The 15,590-nt window shown below is 35.2% G+C and overlaps 1 protein-coding gene across 12 annotated transcripts in view; it reads right to left on the reverse strand.

Moving 5' to 3' along the window:
- Window positions 1-15,590, reverse strand: part of LCLAT1 (lysocardiolipin acyltransferase 1) — a 216,832-nt gene that overhangs the window by 107,579 nt on the left and 93,663 nt on the right. For 11 of the 12 annotated variants that reach the window (XM_050754721.1, XM_050754711.1, XM_050754712.1 and 8 more), the window contains one exon: window positions 10,282-10,480. In XM_050754721.1, the coding sequence (XP_050610678.1) occupies window positions 10,282-10,480 (199 nt within the window). Of the gene's footprint in view, window positions 1-10,281; window positions 10,481-15,590 lie in introns of those variants that run through there. The other variant, XM_050754722.1, reaches the window with a different exon arrangement.

Here is a 15,590-nt window from a genome sequence, read left to right on the forward strand (position 1 = left end):
TAAAGGAAGGGATTAACTACAGACTCTTTAAGCATTAAAAAATTAACAAAATATTATTAACAACTTGATGCCTTAGTTTGACACTTCAGTTTGACAACTTAGATAACACAATTTCTTGAAAAGAAAAATTACAAGAAACAGAAGTAAAGAATTCTATAACAACTCAAAAAATTTAGTTTGTAATTAAAAAGACACCCACTAAAGAAAATTCCATGCTTAGATGGCTTCACTGGTGAACTCCTTTAATCATTTAAAAAGGAAATAACATCAGTCCTATACAAACTCTTAACAGAAAACATGCAAGGAGAGAACACTGACCATCTGATTTTATGAGGTCACAAACAGATAGGTATCTCACAAGAAAAAAGAACAAAATCCCTAATTAACACAGATATAAAAACTCTTTAAAGCTATTAGCATATTGAATCCAACAATATATAAAAAAGTGGAGATAATCCTAGAAATGTAAGGTTAGTTTACCATCAGAGATTAATCAATGCAATTTAACATATTAATAGAACAAGGGAGAAAACTCATCATTTTAATAGATACAGAAAAAGCATTAAAACCAAATTCAACACCATTTTATGATAAAAGTCACAGCAAATCAGGAATAGAAGGGAACTCCTCAACCTAATTAAGAGCATCTGTGAAAAATCTACAGTTAGCATTATACTCTACAGTGAAAGGCTCAAGGCTTTCTACCTAAGATCAGGAACATGGCAAGGATGTCTGCTCTCAACACTTCTACTTAACATTTTACTAAAAGAATAGCCACTGCAGTAAGGCAAAAAAAAAAAAAAAAGGTATAGAAGTTGAATATTAAAATTAAAATAATATTTACATACAAGCAATGTGATTATGAATATAGAAACCCTAAGGAACCCACAAAGCAGGCAGAATAGTTGAATTCAGAAAAGTTGCAAGATACAAAACTCAACTGCATTTCTATAAACTGGCAGCAAACAACTGGAAAGTACAAATTTAAAACAACTCCAAAATAGCATGAATCAAACATATGCAGAAACAAACCAAATGCAAGTTGTGAAAGACCTTTATATGAAAAACTACAAGTACTGCAAAGGGAAATTAGATTGAATTAAATCACAATAAAAATCTTGAGGATTTTTTGAAGAAATTACCAAGCTTATTTTAAAATTTTAATAGAGAGGAAAAATACTCAAATAGTTGAAAAAAATTTAAAATAACTGTTGATTTCAATTCTTGCTATAAAATTACAGCATCATGACAGTATGATACTGATGAAATAACACTTACCGGACAACTAATTTTCAAAAAAAGGAGTTAAGTTAGTTCAGTGGATAGTGGGCAGACTTTTCAATAAAAGCTGATGGAAAACTGGAAAGCTGTATAGGAAAAAAATAAACCTTGACCCTGCCTCACAATAAAAATTGCATCAAAATGGGTCATACATAAAGTTAAGAAGTAAGACCATTAAACTTCTTGGGAGGAGAAAATATTTGTGACACAAGGTTAGACAATGAAAGAACAGTAAGAAGAAATGGATTAAAAAGACCTCATGAAGATAAAGTTTGCTCTTTGAAAGACAGGTTTAAAAAAAGTAAAAAGGCAAACCACAGTCTGGGGTAAAAAATTGCAAAAATCATATCTATAAAGAGCCTATATCCAGAATTTTCAAAGAACTCTTACAGAGCAATAAAGAAGAAACAACCCATAAAGGAGAAAATATACGACTAGAACCATCACAAAACATGCTGTATGAGCATGTATGAATGGCCAATGAGCACATGAGAAGAGGATCAAAATCCCTAGTCTTAAAAGAAAAATTGTTGCCACAACAAAGGCACAAAAATAGCTGAAGTCAAAGACTGATAATACCTAATGCTGACAAGGATATGGGACACCTGGAACTCTCTCTTACATTACTGGTAAAAATGTAAAATGGGAAAAATTGTATGGAAGTAAATTAGAAAGTTAAAGACACATTTACCATATTATCTAGGGGTTTGGGTGCAAAAGGGCACAAGGATACAACTAACACATCTGTTGTGAGTTACATGACGATATGCAATTTAAAACTGGTTAATTTTATTGAATATAAGTAATATATTAAAAGTAATAGAAGGGTATGGTAAATAAAACAGCATGGTACTTATGCATAATAAAATAAAACCTGATAAAATGTGACATTTTCAAACTAATCAAGAAAAGATTACTTATTCAGAAAAGAGTACTGGGCTGAGTAGCTATTTGGGGCGATAAACAAGAAGTCCCTTTCCTCTAGATTTTTTTGTTTAATAACTTTTTTACTTTTTTTTTTTTTTTTTTTTTTTTTTTTTTAAGAGACAGGGTCTTATTCTGCCACCCAGGCTAGAGTGCAGTGGTACAATCATAGCTCAATGTAGCCTTAAACTCCTGGGCTCAACTCCTCAGCCAACCAAAAAGCTGGAATTACCATGCCCAGCTCTCCTAGCTTAGACCAGAATAACCATGACAAGTGAAACCATAAAAGCATGATGGAAAAGCTAAGTTTGCTATAAAATCCAGATGACATAAAAGATTAATCAGTTTGCACAAAAACAGTATTTCCACTAGAAAAAAAAATAACCTAAACAAAGAAAAAGGACAAAAGACAGAGGAAATATTAGCAACTCACCCCAGACAAAATGTTAATATTTCTACTGAGAATTCGTATAACCCAAAAGGATAAAGACTAACATTCCAATAGAAAAATGTCTAGCCTCTGCTGGGCGCAGTGGCGCGTGCCTGCAGTCCCAGCTACTCGGGAGGCTGAGGCTGGAGGACTGCTTGAGTCCAGGAGTTCTGGGTTGTAGTGCCCTATGCCTATCAGGTGTCTGCACTAAGTTCGGCATCAATATGGTGACCTCCTTGCAGCCGGGGACCACGAGGTTGCCTAAGGAGGGGTGAACCCGCCCAGGTCGGAAACGGAGCAGGTAAAAACTCCCATGCTGATCAGAAAAATGTCCAGCTTCATCACCTTTAAGAAAAATAAATATGGCCGGGGGTGGTGGCTCACGCCTATAATCCCAGCACTTTGGGAGGCTAAGGCGGGCGAACCACGAGGTCAGGAGTTCAAGAACGGCCTGGCCAACATGGTGAAACCCCGTCTCTACTTAAAATACAAAAATTAGCTGGGCGTGGTGGCAGGCGCCTGTAATCCCAGCTACTTGGGGGCCTGAGGCAGGAGAATTGCTTGAACCCAGGAGGCGAGGTTGCGCCACTGCACTCTAGCCTGGGGGACAAGAGGCAGACTTCGTCTCAAAAAAAAAAAAATTAAAAAAAATAGAAAGGAAAAGAAAGAAAAATAAATATAAACCTACATTGAAATATCTTCTTTATCTAACTATGTTTGACAAAGACCCAGGTATTTCATAGCACCATGTTTTTGAGAGTGTAATGAAACAGCATATATATCATTGTTTAAAATATAAATTGATTTAATCCCTATGGATGGATATGGACAATATCTCTCATATTCTGATCCAGGTTTCAACTCTTGCTGATAAATTTAGTTTTATGTGAAATACTGCATAGACAAAGAAAATCACTGCAACATTATTAGTAAGTGCTGAAGATTGGAAAAATTTAAACAGTGGATGGGTTAAAAATATCATGTATCCTTAAATACTATGATATCATTTTAAAATAATGCAGCAATAGATACACTGACATGGAATAATCTCCAACATATATTGCTAAATACTTTTAAAATAATATGAAGAACAGTATATGTATTTTGTTGCACCCATTTCTATTTAACAAAATTAAGTGGAAGAAAACAATCTGCTTGTTCATGCATGGAATAGCTCTGAAAACAACTATTAACAACTGTTTTGGGGAAACCGAATGACTACAGAGCCAGGATGAGACAAAACTTTATTTTCTGTATACAACTCTTTGTAGCTTTTGATTTTGTACAATGTACCTGTTAGTTATAATACATAAAAATTTAAGTAATTAAACATTTTATTTAAAATTAAATATTTTTATGCCTTGACTCTAGAACTAAATAGACCCGGTTTCATAATTTATTGCCACTCCATAGTATCTATGTGGAACAAGGCAAATTATTTAACATTCTTAAACTCCATTTTCTTTAAGAGGATTATGTTATGATATGCAGTTGTGACCTTTAAATAAGATAATGTATATAAAATCCCTTACACAGTATTCCGCACACAGCACATAATAACAAATTATTAGAGATTCTTTTACCTTTTCCTTCTCCTGAAATTATACCCAGATTGAATTATTCAAATTTTTTTTGATATCTAATTTAAGATGGACCATGATTAAGAAGTACAAACCATTTATCCAAGAGAAGATTTCTTAAAATGATTAGCGGTTTACTTTAGCATGATCCATACACAGTGATATAAGGTTTTTGTTTACATAGTTTTATAATACATGTTCTTAAATAAATTGAAGGTAGACCAGCCAAGCCTGTTAAAACAGTATATATAACATTAAAAGAGAACATTTAGTGGTGTCTAGATCCTGACTAAACATGCTTGGCTCTAAAGTTCTATTTTTTAAAAAATTAGCCAGGCATCATTGTGCAAGCTTGTATTAACAGTTTTAGCTACTCAGGAGGAGGGTGAGGTGGAAGGACCACTTGAGCCCAGAAGTTCAAGACTGCAGTAAGTTATGATCATGCTACTGTACTCTAGCATGTGTGAGAGTGAGACTCTGTCAAAAAAAAAAAAAAAAAAAAAAAAAAAAAAGGGCCGGGTGCGCAGTGGCTCACACCTGTAATCCCAACACTTTGGGAGGCCGAGGCAGGAGATCACAACATCAAGAGATCCTGGCCAAAACGGTGAAACCCCATCTCTACTAAAAACACAAAAATTAGCTGGGCATGGTGGCGCGTGTCTGTAGTCCCAGCTACTCAGGATGCTGCGGCAGAAGAATCGCTTGAACCAGGTAGGTGGAGGTTTGAGTGAGCCAAGATCGCACCACTGCACTTCAGCCTGGGCAACAGAGCCAAACTCCATCTCAAAAAAAAAAAAAAAAAAAAAGTTCAGGGGAGGTTGGTAGAATTCAGTAGTAAAGCCATCTGATCCTGAGCTTTACTTTGCTGGGAGATGTTTTTAATAATTGATTTAATCTCATTACTTGTTATTGATCTGTTCGGGTTTTCTATGTTTCCCTATTTCAATCTTGATAGCTTATACGTTCAGGAATTTATCAATTTCTGCTATGTTTTCCAATTGGCTGGCATATAGTAACTCATAATATTCTCTAATGATCTTTTTTATATCTGTAGTATCAGTTGTAATATCTCATATTACATTTATAATTTATTAAATTTCAAATTTTTTTATTTTTTTATTTTTTTTGAGATGGAGTCTGGCTCTGCCACCCACACTGCAGTGCAGTGGTGCAGTCTCAGCTCACTGCAACCTCCACCTCCTGGGTTCAAGCGATCCTCCTACCTCAGCCTCCCAAGGAGCTGGGATTAAAGGTGCCTGCCACAACGCCCGCCTAATTTTTGTATTTTAGTGGAGATAGGGTTTCATCATATTGGCCAGGCTGGTCTCCAACTCCTGACCTCAGGTGATCCACCCACCTTGGCCTCCCAAAGTGCTAAACGCATGAGCTACTGCACCTGGCCTAATTTTTTTTTTTCATCTTCTCTCTGTTACTTAGTCTAATGGTTTATCAGTTTTATTTATCTTTCCAAAAAAATCAACATTCCGTTTCATTGACCCTTCATATGTTTCAGTCTCTATTTTGTTTAGTTCTGCTCTAATCTTTCCTTTTGCTAATTTTCAGTTTGGTTTGTTCTTGCTTTCCTAGTTCATAGAGGTGCATCAGGTGATTTATTTGAAATCTTTTTACTTTTTTGATGTAGGCATTCACTGCTATAAGCTGCACTCTTACTACTGCTTTTGTTGTATCCTATAGGTTTTGGTATGTTATGTTTCTATTTTCATTTGCTTCAAATTTTTTTTATTTCCTTCTTAATTTCTTCACTGACCCATTGGTCATTCAGAAGCATGTTTAATTTCCAAGCATTGGTACAGTTTCCAAATATCCTCTTGTTATTAATGTCTAACTTTATTTCATTGTGGTCTGACAGGATACTTAACATAATTTCAATTTTTTAAAATTTGCTGAGACTTGTTTTGTGGCCTAACACATGATCTGTCCTGCAGAATGTTCCATGAACTGATGAAAATAATGTATATTCTGTGGCTGTTAAATGAAATATTATTTAAATATCTGTTAGGTCCACTTGGTCTATAGTGCAGTTTAAATCCAGTATATGTCTTGATTGATTTTCTGTCTGGATCATCTATCTGTTGCTGAGAGTGAGGTGTTGAAGTCCCCAACTATTACTATATTGGGGTCTAAATATAGATATATTTGCTTTATATATCTGGGGGCTCTGGTGTTTAGCGTGCGCGTGTGTGTATTTTATTGTTACATCCTCTTGCTGAATTGATCCCTTTATCACTATATATTAATAATTGCCTTCTTTGTCACTTTTTATGTTGTGGGGTTTTTTTCTTTTTTTAACTTGAAGTCTATTTCATCTGATACTCTATACCTACTCCTGCTCATGTTTGGTTTCCATGTGCATAGAATTTCGTTCTCAATTCCTTCATTTTCAGTCTATGTGTATCTTCACGGGTGAAGTCAGTTTCTTGTAGGCAGCATATAGTTGGGTCCTGCTTTGTCTTTTTTTAAAAATTCATTCAGCCAGTCTATATTTTTTAATTGGGGAATTTAAATGCTTTACATTCAAGGTTATTAATATGTGAGCACTTATCCCCACTACTTTTAAATTGATTTCCGGTTATTTTGTATATCCTTTGTACCTTTCTTCCTGTCTCATTGTTTTTATCTATGCAATTTGGTGATTTTTCTGTAGTGTTAATGTTTGAGTCCCTTCTCTTTTTCATCTACATATCTGTTCTATCAGTGTGTTTTATCTGCATGTTTTCATAATAATTAGATATCATTTTTTTACTCCAGATGCAGAAGTAATTAATCATTTCTTTTAGAGTCAGTCTAGTCATGATGAATTCCCTCATTTTCACTTGTCTGGGAAAGACTATTTCTCCTTTATTTCTAAAGAATAGCATTGCCAGTTATAGTATCCTTGGCTGGCAGTTTTTCCTTTCAGCACGTTGAATATATCATCCCATTCTCTCCTGGTCTGTAAATTTTCTGCTAAGAAATCTGCCATTAGTCTGATGGGGATTCCCTTTTATGTGATTTGACACCTTTCTCTAGCTGTTTATAGAATTCTCTCTTGACTTTTGAGAGCTTGACCATAAAATGCCTTGGAGAAGCCCTTTTCAGGTTCAACCTATTTGAAGATCATTGGGCTTCCTGTATCTGGATGTCCATATCACTCCCAAGACTTGGACAGTTTTCAGCTATTATTTCATTAAGTAGGTTTCAATGCCTTTTTTCACCTCTTCTTCTCCAACTCCCATGATGCAAAAATTGATCACTTAATGGTGTTCCACATGTTCTGTAAGCTTTCTTCATTCTTTATTTTGATCTGACTGGGTTACTTGAAAACACGTGTTTTCAGGTTCAGAAATTCTTTCTTCTTCTTGATCTAGTTTATTGTTAAAGCTCTTGATTTTATTTTTATTTCATTTACTGAATTTTTCAGTTTTGAGATTTCTGATTCTTTTTATGATACCTACCATTTTCCTGAATTTCTCATTCAGATCATGAATTGTTTCCTGATTGTGCTGAATCCTTTATCTGTGTTCTCTTGTATTTTGCTGAGTTTCCTTAAGATCTTTATTTTGAATTCCTTTTCAAGCATTTGATAGGTTTCCTTTACTTTGGGGTATATTAACTGGAGCATTTTTGCGTTCCTTTGAAGGTATCAAGTTTCCTTGCTTTTTCACATTTCCTGTGTCCCTACACTGGTATCTGTGCATACAATGGAACAGCCACTTTTTCCAATTTTATGATATAGCTTTTATATGGAAAAACCTTTTCCTGTAGATATGCTGTATAGTCTCAGTTGGACAGGACACTTTGACTTTGGTTCCGTGCAACAACAGTAATATAGACTCCATATGATTTCTTCAGCTTTCATCAACATCAGTGGTGTCTACTGAGTGCCTCACTGGCCTAGGCTGCAGCTGTTTGTGGATGCTCTGGTGTGGCTTTACTGGAAGCAAGAATGCTGGGAAGGCAAGTTTTTTTTGACCCTGGGGGGTGAACACACGCATGCACACAATGCTCTACCACTAGAAGGGACAGAATTGCCGGCAAGCCCCAGGTGCATGCCATTCTACTCTTAATCTTCTTCTCTCCACTCTTAGCACTCTTAAATTTGTAAAGATGGGAGGGCAGAAGGAAATGTTTTGGAATTTACTTCTCTTCATAAATCAATTGAAAGCTTATGGCATTATTTGTCTTCTCATACTAAAAGAGATAGTTGATACATGGTTTTCTTTCCTCTCCTGCTTGATTTCATAAATTTTTCACAATTAGGGTGAAGAAAAATACACCGTTGCCATTGTCCTTCAAAAACCTCTGTAAGAAGACTTTTAATTATGGATTCAATCTCTATTAGACACATAACTGTGGCTTTTTCATTTTCTGTTGATGTCAGATTTTGTCAGTTGCATTTTTCTGTATTTTTTAAATCTCATATACACTTTTAAAGTCATTGGCATAATGTTATTCTTAATATCCTGTTAGTATATCTCATGTAGAATCAATCTTGCTACTGGTAATATGTGCCTTCTCTTTTATATTTATCAGTCCTCTTAGGGATGTGGCAGTTTTTAAATACTGACATCTTTGACACATCTTCAATCTATGGGGTCTATGCTCCGTCCTCTAGAATCTTTGAGGATAGTAACTGCTTCCACCAATATAACATATGGTAGGAGTGATGTTGTTTGAATTCTAAGGCTAGGTCATAAAATACCTTGTAGCTTCTTGCTGGTTCTCAAGTGAGACTGTTCTCTAGGGAAAGCCAGCTGCCATGTAAGAAATCTGACTGCCCTGAGATCACTATATTGGAAAAGCGGCAAAGAGAAAGATAAAGCTATAAGTACAAAGGCAATTAAAACACAAACAGTTGACCAAGTGCGGTGGCTCAAGCCTGTAATCCCAGCACGCTGGGAGGCTGAGGTGGGCAGATCACGAGGTCAGGAGATTGAGACCATCCTGGTTAACACAGTGAAACCCCATCTCTACTAAAAATACAAAAAAATTAGTCGGGCGTTGTGGCGGGTACCTGTAGTCCCAGCTACTCAGGAGGCTGAGGCAGGAGAATGGCATGAACCTGGGAGGTGGAGCTTGCAGTGAGCCGGAGCTTGCAGTGAACCGAGATAGCGCCACTGCACTCCAGCCTGGGTGACAGAGCGAGACTCCATCTCAAAAACAAAAAACAAAAAAACAAAAAACAGTAAATCAACTACAAACACCTTACTAGTCTATCCTGTGAGGGCCTGCCCTTTGCCCTCACAAATCATAAACCATGTCAGTACACTAATAGAGGCATGGTTTAAGAGAGTACATAATTTAAATAAGTAAGAAGTGTTACCTAGGTAAACCACAGAAGTATAAATGTAATTAATGAGGCTGTCAGGAGGATACAGTGGGTACTTCATATACCCATGGGAATAACTGATTTGAATATATTTATAATCTGTCCCCTCCCTTATTTCACATTAAGTAGTAAGTTGAGAAAGGAGGCCATTTATTTTTAACATGCAATGCTGAAATATCCCTACTTCTGCAACACACAAGGCACATGTTGTATTCCTAGCCATTTAAAATAAACATTTCCAGGAACTTTAATATTACACAAGCAAAGTAAAAAGACTTTTTAAAAATTTTAAAGTTATAGATTGGGGAAGTTCAGAAAGTACTAGCACCTAGTATAATGAATGCTTGGAACCTAGGTATTCAATTAATATTTACTACACGAATATCAATCAATCCGTCAATGTCAAGTAGTTTATCAGCACAGACCAGTTTCTGGCCGAAATCACAAGTACTACCTGCAATAAAAAGTTACTAAACTATTAATTCATATCCTTCAATGTGGTGGTCCTCAGATACTATATATCCATTTCGTTGAGAATAGTTTATTTTCTCTTTCAGTGTAAGATTTTTTTAAAAAGAGATTAAAATAAAGTCATCTGCCATAACAGATCCACTAAAGACAAAAGAACCTGAGATTGTTTTTAGCCCAATGAGGAAAAAAATGGAATTGCTTTAATGCTTATGTCAGTTTTACAGCAAAATGAATGAGCCACTTAAAATAATGTATGAGTAACCTACCAAATCCAGGAACACTTTTGAGACTGGCTTTGAGGCAAATTTTCTCCAATCTGAGGTAGCTATATCTCATCAGACAATTCCACAGGAACATCCAGTCCATTCTTGTCCGATGGTTCATTATAATGACACTTCTTTCTCCAGGAACAAATGCATCGCCAGTTATAATCACTTTTACACCAAACATGGTCTCCAATAATGCCTAAGAAAATAATACAGATATAGAGAAAAATATGATTTTCCATAGGTAAGTTTTATCATGCCCTATAAATAAATCTTAAGATTTCCAATATATAAAAGTTAGTATTTCCCATGATCCTTGCTTCTATAATAAAAAATTGGGTGGTGACGTTATCTAGAAGAATGAGAATATCAAGCACTATTTCTATTTTAAGTTTCTGTGATTTCCTAATTTAAAAAATGCTAATTATCCTTGAAATCAAGATACCTTATTAAGTAAAAAGAAAGTATAAAAGGTTATAGTATATCAAGATTCTACTGTGTAATATTTTAAGGATATATATATATGTAACATTATTACCTTTTTTCTAGAAAGAATAGTCAAAGAATTAGCACTGGGTACAGGGGAAAAAATATCCCAGAAAGTTAAACTGTTCACTTTATAGCCTCCTGTACTATGATGTTTTAAAAACAAAAACATAGATCTTACTTATTTTGACACTATATAAAGAATAAATTAACTATACATCTACTAAAATACTACAAGCCTTAATACCTGGAACACAGTAATGTTCAAATATTTGCTGAATTTGCTTAATTCACTTTTCTGATGGGCCAGGTATACAATACATATGAAATATTTAGAAAAACAATGTATTACAGACTTACGAGTTCTTGAAAGTAAAATAACAGCTTATAATAAAACCTGATTATTGATTTCAAACTCCTATTTGAATTCTCAAATTATTTACATGTAACAAATTTACTAGTTAATATTTGACTTATTAATAGAGAAATTTATCTAAAGGCAAATATACAGTACAGAATCAAAAGTTCTCTTTGCGAATATCATGATAATCTTAAACAAGGTACAGCCAATAGACAAACTGTGGTGTACTCATATAATGGAAAAATTATACAACAATTAAAGTAGATGAACTACAAGTACCTATAGAAACATGAAAGATACACAGAAGCATAATTTTGAGAGACAGCAAAACAAACAAAAATATATACAATAAATGTCAATATACAAGACTTTCTAAAAGATTAAGATATTTTAAAGATGATTATATAGATGCTAAAATTATAAAGAACAAGAAGAAAATAACTATCTTAAAAGTCAGACGAACTTCTACCAAAAGGAGGGTGTTTTGATAGGAAGTCTAGGTAGCTTGCTGGAGAGCTGACAATGTTGTATTTCTTGACCTAGTTGATAGTTACCCTCAAAATTTTTCATTAAATTGTACATTTGTGTTTTAATAACTTTTTGGTATGTTTGCTATACTTAACAAAAAAGCATTTTTAAAAAAATGAAATATGAAACAGTAAGACTTTGAAACACATAATAGGATCAATAAAACACTGGTTCAAAATAATATTAGCTAAAGAAATATACTAGAAAGTAAAAAGAAGTTAGAAAAGTTTTATGTCCAAATTGCTACAGAGTCAAGGTGTTAACATCTTGATACAAAATCATTTGGACTAAGTAGCTACAGATATCCCATAGGTCCTCATTAAGTTACTTTCCCACAGCTGAGGTTCACTTTCAGCATGGGTATTTAATCCAGTACCTATTATGTCCTAGAAGGATGGCCTCCAAGAGGTCAATAAAAATGTATTCCTCTTAAGCTGTATATAAAGATATGTCAATGTGTACACATACTTTGTTAAGTAAAATGCTTGCAGTTTTCATCAAATTTTCAAAAGGGTCCATAACTGCTCAACTAATTATAACCCCTACTCTAAAAAGTCCCTTGAAAGTGAAATACCTACATGTAAGACCTCCTGGTAAAAAGGATCATGGCAGAGTCCTCCGGGCTTGGACCCACAGCAAAAAATGTCATTTTTTTTTTCTTTTGAGATGGAGTCTCGCTCTGTCACCCAGGCTGGAGTGTAGTGGCGTGATCTTGGCTCACTGCAACCTCCGCCTCCTGGGTCCAAGCGATTCTCCTGTCTCAGCCTCCCGAGTAGCTGAGATTACAGGCACCCGCCCACCACGCCCAGCTAATATTTTGTATTTTTAATAATGACGGGATTTCACCATGTTGGCCAGACTGGTCTTGAACTCCTGACCTCATGACTCGTCCACCTCGGCCTCCCAAAGTGCTGGCATTACAGGTGTGAGCCACCGCACCTGGCCAAGAGTTAAAAATCTTAAGCCTATAAATCCCAAACCTCATATATAACCCTATATATGCAATCTCTAACATATGATACCTATGGATTCCAAACAATCCTTTGCTTTTCATTATGAAAAATAACAAAATTTAAAAATCCAAGACTGGGATGGGTGTGGTGGCTCACACATGTAATCCCAGCACTTTGGGAGGCTCAGGCAGGAAGATCGCTTGAGGCCAAGAGTTCAAAACTAGCCTAGGCAACATAGCAGGACTCCAGCTCTACAAAAACATTTTAAAAGCTAGGCATTGTGGCACATGCCTAGAGCCTTAGCTACTCAGGAGGCAGAGGCAGAAGGATTGCTCAAGTCCAGGAATTTCAGGTTACAGTGAGATCTGACCGCACCACTGCATTCCAGCTGGGCAAGAGAATGTTGTCTCAAAAAAAAAAAAAAAAAAAAAAAAAAAATCACCTCCACCACCACCACCAAGATCGGGTGTCCAGGAACATCTCATATAACATGACATTCTCTCCTTTGACATCCAGCATTCTATCAGAATATGCCTGAAGGTTATAAATAACCTTCTGGGCAGCCAAGATCTCAAGTCCACATTAATCAGTTGTAATACCAGATGAGACATATCCAGTCAACCTATTTACAGCTCCTGCAAAGGCAGAAAAACAAATATACTACACAGAAATAAAGTTGTAATATCTATAAAGAACTCCAGAATTCAAATAATCCAGACTAAAAGACTGGGAAAAAAGACACTATTCTCATATTTATTTTATTTCTAGTATACGAGAGAGATAATAGTGTCAACAGTAATAAATCTTACAAAATTTTATAATGCATTGTTTCTTATATTGAAGAGTAACAATTCTGATAATTTTTACCTAATTGGTCAAAGATTTCTCTGTGTATTATTTAATAGAAATATGGAAGCATTTTCCAAGGATCTTTTATATACCACTACTTACTATGTCCAAGTGTTCCATCGTGTATAAAAACACAAAGATGAGAGTGGTTCCTCTCAAGATGACAGAGAAAGTTTTGCCATCATGCCTGCTGCTCTCACTCTCATTTATCATTCTGATGGATCTTTATTTAGTCTGAGGTAATAACAACTCATCTCCACATCTGCTTTTGCTTTTCAGGTTCAGCTTAGGTCTGGTTACCCAAATCTCTAGCTACTTGAGGCTTTGCAATCCCAACTCATTCTTCAAGACACTGAGCACCCACTTTGTTAAGAGCAACAGTACAGACAAAAATCACGTTCAGCAATCTATGTTTATTGAACATCTGTTTTATGCTAGGATTGGAATGGTATCAAAAGATCAGAAGGCTGTGGAAGAAACCTGTGCCCTAGGTAGACAGTTAGAAAATGACCTCTAAATTCTTAAGGCATGATTTATGGTGAAAGGACAGAACTCCAAGTAATTTTCATAATCCCAGGTAGTAATCAGACTGTTTGGTCAGAGTTAAGATTTTGAGAAGCAAAAACTGCTCTGAGCACATGCTGAGTTTGACCCTTACAGTATTGATTATGTTGAACAGAACTGTCCAAAAATGAAAGGAACAAAGACATGCACTCCAAATTATGGAAACATTCAAACAAAGACTGAATGGTCACCCTGCAGATTGTTCTTGAAGGGATTCTTGCCCACAGAGTTAGGTTAGACAAAGTGACCTCTAAGTCTCATCTAATTCTAAGATTCTAAAACACTTCACTGCTATGCCTCTTTTAGCACAGAAAATGTGCTCCTTAAAAATAGTAAGACAAGAAAAATCTTGCCAACGAAATCATTTTAATCCACAAGAGAAACTTAACGAAAGAGAAGATCATTTTGTGACTATTTTTGTGAAGCAATAATTAGTTTAAGTGCATTTATCCTAATTTATTTTTGGTGGAAAATTATTTTTAACTGTTTGGGATTGCTTAAAATAAAGTACATCAATAAGGGATAAGAATAAGTTTCAGATTAAATTCACTTTGAATTTAAAAATAATATATTTTATTATTGCTTAAAAACTCCTTTAGCTCTCTGTACAAGTATGAGATAAAAGGCGATTAAAGACACCCTTGAGAGTTCCTCTCCATTTCTTTCAACAGAGACATTCATTATCTCAAAACTAGGATATCAATTTTTCTGTAACCTAGCTATAAGGAATTCAACGTCTATACATTTCTTAACTAAAAAAACGTTCTCTGCCTGATATGCTGTAACTAGTAAACTAAACAGCTGAGTGACAGCAGTTTTCCAAATGTATACTAATTTTTTACTAGTACTGTGGTAGTTAAATCTTACCTATGTGTTAAACTGTCCAAACAGCTAATAAGACAAAAGTTAGGAATAGGTGAAATTATCTTTGAAAATCTCCTAGGATGGTGCATCTCAAAAGATTACACTATCAGTAAGTCCAGCTCGGCCAATCTTCTCCCAAAATTGTACTATATTGCTATTACCCTACCTGACCATCAGACAAAGTGATTGGTTTGTATGTTGTTTAAAAATATCTATCTTTAAACATAAGAATCATACTCAGTAGAGAACCACTCATACTTCCCATTTCATCTCATATGAAGCAGAAACAATTCATTCTCTTCTCTGCCCACTATTCCCTTACCTATCTTAGTGCATGTAATTGAAACTGTACAAATACTGTGGGTGTATAATGTAATTCTGCAGTAATAGTAATGCTACTAATATTAATAACAGTAGAAACAGCTACTGCAGAATTTTTTTAGTAACTTGTCCTATGAATACCAGCATTTCTTCCAGAGTAAGAGTTTTAACTGTGTACATGGCTGCCCAGAAAAAAAAAGACATTTCCCAGATTCTACTACAGTTTTTAGCTGCTCTTACCAGTAGAGTAAGCAAAAGTGATACGTGCAACTTGCTATGTACTAGACACGTGAGTCACTGATATAGAAAGAAAGCATTTGCTCTAGACTTCCTCCAGAGTGGGGCAAAGAAGTGGCAGTGACCCAGTCTTGACCAAATACAAG

The sequence above is a fragment of the Macaca thibetana genome, chromosome 13, assembly GCF_024542745.1.
Source record: "Macaca thibetana thibetana isolate TM-01 chromosome 13, ASM2454274v1, whole genome shotgun sequence".
In the NCBI taxonomy this organism is placed as follows: Eukaryota; Metazoa; Chordata; class Mammalia; order Primates; family Cercopithecidae; genus Macaca; species Macaca thibetana.